General features: G+C 44.8%; 1 protein-coding gene across 7 annotated transcripts in view; it reads left to right on the forward strand.

The window, feature by feature from the left end:
• Positions 1-292: 292 nt before the first annotated feature.
• Positions 293-5669, forward strand: part of ILDR2 (immunoglobulin like domain containing receptor 2) — a 38108-nt gene continuing 32731 nt past the window's right edge. For 2 of the 7 annotated variants that reach the window (XM_017731462.1, XM_017731466.1), the window contains exon 1: positions 294-454. In XM_017731462.1, the coding sequence (XP_017586951.1) occupies positions 436-454 (19 nt within the window). In that variant the 5' untranslated portion in view covers positions 294-435. Of the gene's footprint in view, positions 455-5669 lie in introns of all 7 variants that reach the window. The other 5 variants (XM_017731463.1, XM_017731467.1, XM_017731464.1 and 2 more) reach the window with 4 other exon arrangements.

Genomic DNA, 5669 nt, shown 5'->3' on the forward strand with positions numbered 1-5669 from the left:
GGGCTGTTGACACTTTTCTCCCTCCACCGAGGGCAGTTCACGATTCCTGGCAGCGAGTGCTGCTTGGAGCATGCAGGGTCAATGCAGAGAGACAGGTACCGCTGCAGTGGGAAGACCTTCCAGTTTCCTCTAGCCCTGTGATTTTGAGACAGGGCTGCGTGGTGCTGGTGCTGTGGAGAGCTGGCAGGCACAGGCTTCCGGCAGGCAACAGGTTATCCATAGCTGTGTGCTGAGGGATGGAGGCAGTCAGTGCTCGCCTGCTCCCCTCCAGCCGCTGCTGCCCAGCCATAAATCAGGTGCTGATGTCCTTTTTCACAGCCGAGAGAAAGTAAATAAGCAAAGGTATGTGAGTGTGTGTATGTGCACAGAAAAGGAAGAGGGGGGCTAGCAAACGTGGATTCAAGATTTTCCTCTCCCCAGTGGCTGTGCAAAGGAATGAAAGGTCTGCATCAAGGTAAGGAGCCCTAATCCAGCCAGAGTGGTACACTCCGGTCTGGGAAAGAGAAGTGGGGGCTGGGAGGTGGAGGGGCCAGGAGACAGAGTGCAAGATGGGGAGGAAGCAGGGAGACAAAAGGGAGCACGAAAGAGAAGGCTCTCGTTCCCTTCTCTCCCCTCCTCCCTCCTCGAGGTGGGTTGAGAAATTTCTAATCAGCACTTTCAGTCCCTTTCCTCCCAGCGGTAATTCCTCTCTGTCCTTTGTTTGTCTTTAATTTTTGGCTCTTGCATTTATCTTTTGTTTGGTTTTGCACACTGTGAGTTCTTATGGCAATTTGAAAAAAATCCTGTGTGAGGTACAATGGATTTGGTTTGGCTTCTCCCCCTCCTGTCCTGCTCTCCCACGTGCCTAAAGCTCATGTTTTAATAACAACAGCAAATGGATGAAGAGCAGGTTGTTCTTTATTCCTTCCTGTGAGGTCACACGGGTTAAGATATGTGTAGGGCTGTGCTCTCATTCTATAAAAAGCAGATCCCATTTGCCAAGTATCCTTAGTCTCTGTGTAAAGCCTGTTCTTGTAAATTACCAAGTGCAGCTTGATTCTGGAATGAATCCTCCCGTCGTGTTTACTGTTTTCTTATTAATGCTGTAATTTCTGATGCATTTAAAACTAGAGAAAAGTACTGGACTGGAGACTGAACTCCAGTTTTAGTACAGAACAAGCAGAGCAAATTTTTTCTGCCTCACAACTTGGACTAAGCTTGGAAAAGTTACAATTAGAAGACTGTCCACATTAAAATGGGATATTTTTGTCCTGATAAGTACTTTTCCACCAGTAATTTAGCACTCAGTCCCTGTATACTGTTGCTGTACCTGTTCTTTCCCAGCCACAGTTCAGGAGGGCAGGCAGAGGGGGCCTGCTGGAGCACAGTTGTGCTTTGCTGTTTCTGGCCAGCTGACCACACTTCTTGGGAAGGCAGGGAAATGGATGGACTCTTTTACTTGTCTTGATTTAAAGTGTTCATCTGACTTCCCTTGCCTGGCTTCACAGACCATAAGTGTAATGTAACTGGGCAGAAATCTCATGTTTTTCTTACTTTTTATTCCTGTGAGGTCACCTTGAGTAAGCCTGTGAGGAGTAGAAATCCCAATGCTATCCCAAGGACAGGTATTATAGCTTGGTGTTACAAGGCTGGGAGAGACTCTTCGCATTTCTTTTGCTTTGTTCTCAGGCTTCTGATGAGTGATATTTCTGGGAATGATTTCTGGGATGCTGAACCAAGTCTAAATCAGGAGGCATCTGACAACTGTAACAGCTTTCAGACAGTAGTAAGGGTGGGTTCGATCTGGTGGCCAGAGCTAATTCACCTGAGAGCACCCAGGGTGACTTTTGTGAATGTGTGAAAGGGAGTGTAAGGAGCACAGGGAAGCTGGTGAAGAGAATGAAGTGAGGAGCAGGGGGTGCCTGGGGAGAGCACCACAGAGAATGGTGAAGAGCAAGAAATAGTCCAATGTCTACTGCAGTCACTTTGCACAGCCTGGGCTGTCCTGCATGGAGGGTTTTTGTTTTGAGGTTCTGTCCTTTGAGTGCTGGGTGTGCAAGGCCACGCTTTTCTGCAGCTGCTTTGGGTTTTTCCCTTTCCAGGTTAAGCAGTTTGAGAGCTGAAATTCTTGGGGTTTGCCATGGAGCTGTGAAAAACAACCATGCTTTCACCTCAGCTGCAGCTGACCTGTTCAGGCATTGGTTTCTTCCTTCCAAAAAAGTTGACAATTAGCGGTCACGTTGCTAAGAACACAAGTCTGATAGGAACCAGACCAAGACATCCTATTAATTTCCCATAAGGCACTCCACACGATCTGATGGTGATGGCTTTTGCTGATAAATTGCATGGATTGGATTTAGTCCAACATGAGTAGGCAAGAACCTGTACAATACAATCTCAGTGATCCCACTGGCTCTCCATTCATCTGTTTACGCAGCTCTTTATTATCTCTGACTTTCTGGTTTCAAAGCCCAGATCTTGCACTTCCTGATTCAGGCTTGATCAGTATTTGAGAGGTGGAACTGGGTGCCAGTATTCAGCAGTGGAGGAAAGAACACTTTGTAATGATGCATAGTATCCAAGATGCCAAAAACAATGATCCTTTTGCCCAACAGTTTACTTTAGTTGGGAATTGGTATAAGCTACCCTAAGGGCACTGTCTCTCACCAGTGAACAGATGCTTTTCTGCCAAAGCCCTGAGGTAAAGTCTAGGAGTAGCTTTCCTGAGGTGCCTGGTTCAGGACCCAATGATTTCCATTCTCCTATGTGCACAACTGCCACTCCTGTCAATAAAGGTACATGAAAATGGGGGAGGCAATTTTTGTAGTTTCATAGAATCAGCTGTACTACCTCAGGCAAGCAGTAGCGCGAGCCAGGTAATTGCAGAGAAGGAGATGAGATGTATGCACAGATAGGGAGGGAGACCCATGTGACCTGAAGAATAATGTGTGCTGTCTTCTCTTGGACTCAATTCTTGCATTCCAGAAGGAGAGAAAGACCTGTTCCACTGAACTACAGTATTTGGCTTTGCCGTTACTTCCAGGGTTTGGTGCTTCAGATCAGTTTTATTCCAACTGGTTGATATTTAAGGTCCCCTCCAGTCGAAACCATTGTGTGATTCTATTCCTAGAGGCTGTGTAGTGAAGCTAAATCTTCCTGGGATTCATTTCACCTCAGGGAGGCATAGCCTTCTCTGGAGGTCAATGGCAAAGCAAGAGCCTCAGTTAGCACCTCTCAGTTGCCTTCCCTCTCTTGCTCAGGGAAGGCGGTTATGAAGATCGGGCTCACAAGGCTCAAACCCGCCCTTACAAATATCCCCTCTGTAATCACTTCCTGGAATTTTCTTTAATCACCAGTGAAATGTATTAGTGATAGCTTGTGTGTAGTGTTGATTGCATAGTTTGAATGCATAATCTGAGGATAGTTCAGGAAAGGAATCAGAGAAAGGAGACAAATGCACATTGCCAATTGAAACAGACAAACCCCATACAATTATATTTCGGAAGTGTGATTATTTTTAAGCTCTTTCTCTGGGAGTGTGTGTGTATATATATATTTGTACAGACACACAAAACCATGGGTTCTTTTTATTTTCTAAGAGTAAGGATAAATGTGTTTGTAAGATGCAATTGATTAATATTTTCAGACCTTTTTCTGTGGGTTTAGGAGAGCAAGAAGGGAGGAAAGCAAAATAGTCACATAGTCTTGAGACTCCCAGGAGCTACATTTTTTTCTTGTGAAACCTGAAACATTCACAATGAACAGGTTCCTTCTCTAGAGTGCAGGAATTGCATTTCCATGATGGTTTTGTAGTAAGGGCTTATTTTGCTCTGTCTGCATTAGTCAAAACATAGCACAACACAATTCAGTTTCTTTTTAGTCCTATTTGTCTTAAACTAGACAAAGAGCTACCATGGTGCTGTCACTAAGCTTCTCATAATTTTTCACATATTTCGTTCCTTTTTCTCTGATGTATTAACAACCCAGAGTTCTGTCCTCTGATATGTCTGAGGCTCTTCTTATCTTGGCTACATTACATTTTCAGGTCAGCAGTTTCTTCTTGAAGGTGAGGAAGTCCTATAATTCCCATGCTTGGACATAACTGATCAGTGTAGAGCCACCATCTTGTCTTCAGGCAGTCAAGCATCCTGGTGGCCTTTTTGGTGGACACTGTTATAGCAGTGACGTACTGCATGAATCAATTCCAATAATTCTTTTTTGGCAGAGGAAATAACAGGTGTATAATTTCCCAGTTCAGCCATATATAATTATATATAATTTGACTTAAATAGATCTAAAGTTTCCTCTGCTCCAGTCTCTCAATCTGAGGCACTGTGTTGCTCTTAAGTGCTATTCCTGGAAAGAATCCGAAAATAATACTTAAGAAGTTAATAAAGAGCTTGAGATAGGATATAGAAGGTGCCAGATAATTTTCTGCACATCTCCAAAATGCTTTTGGGGAGGAAAATAATTCCTGCGTTCTCCCAAAAGCTGCTTTTCTTTTCTTGATATAGGCGTTCACATGGGGGTAGGGTGGGGAAAGTTAGTCAGATGAGAATTTGCTAAAGCTCAGCTAATCATTTATTAAAGCAGTCCCTGGCTTGCCAAACTCATTAATCTCATTAACAGGGAAGGAGGGCTGTGGTGCATGGTTATCTGAGAGCACTGTGTTTACTAAGCAGCGTACTTGGTTCACAAGGGAAAGACTTAAATATTCAGTGTGTCACTGTTTTATCCCTGGAGCTGAGGTAACGTGATGAGTCACTTGATCAGCTCATGCACATGCTGGCTTTGGCCTCAGACTGTGAGGGGTCAGGCACAGGGTTGCCAGACACATGTCTGACATGGACTCATTTGTTTTTCAAGGGGTTCTTCATGTTTCTTGCATTCAGATGCAACCCAGAAAGCACAAATCTCTGGAGAGGAGAGGATAAGACGTCACCACTTGGTTCACCTTGAGAAGCAAGTGGTGGCATTCCCTTAGTGCCACATGGCCCCTGTGTTTGGTCCCTGGGTAAAAGAAGCTTGGCAGAAACATCCCAGCTGCCACTTCCTGAATAATCTCCTTGCCTGTGCAGGAGCTGCTTCATTCCCCTTCCTGTCCTGTGGGAGACCTCAGCTGTGCTTGGTGGTACTCTGGAGAACAGCCACACTTCAGTGTTTGGATTTGGGTCTGGGCACTTCTGGCAGACCTGATAACCTCCTGTGCAAGTACAATGTGCCTGATGTCCTGCATTCATTGTATGCATAATCTGGCATTGCTGTGCAAATGCCAGAGCACCCTTGTGCTCTTCAAGCCTTCACATAGTAGTCCCCAAGGTCAAATCCTGCCTAGATCAGTAACTCTTTGTTAGTATCAGTGACCATCTTGCATACCTGAAATAAGCTTTCCCCTAGGTTCTAGCTATACTGTGTTTTTCTCTCCAGCTGGGATTTATAGACTTCATTGTGCTTTATAGTTCAGACAGTGATAACTTGTTGAATTTAATATTCACTGCTTTTCCAGCCTCTTCGCTTTCCTTTGGTTTTGAATCCTGATCATGCAATCTCCTCTTGCTTTTGCTTTTCAGGTCTGCAGCTGTCTCCAGCTTGACCTTGTCTCTTCATGCCTGCTGCTGTTACACAGTTGATGCATTTATTGCTCTCCGTCTGCTTCAAGCTCCAGTGTTTTAGTCTGTGCCTTCCTCCCC

Source organism: Corvus brachyrhynchos, unplaced genomic scaffold, assembly GCF_000691975.1.
Source record: "Corvus brachyrhynchos isolate BGI_N302 unplaced genomic scaffold, ASM69197v1 scaffold152, whole genome shotgun sequence".
Classification (NCBI taxonomy): Eukaryota; Metazoa; Chordata; class Aves; order Passeriformes; family Corvidae; genus Corvus; species Corvus brachyrhynchos.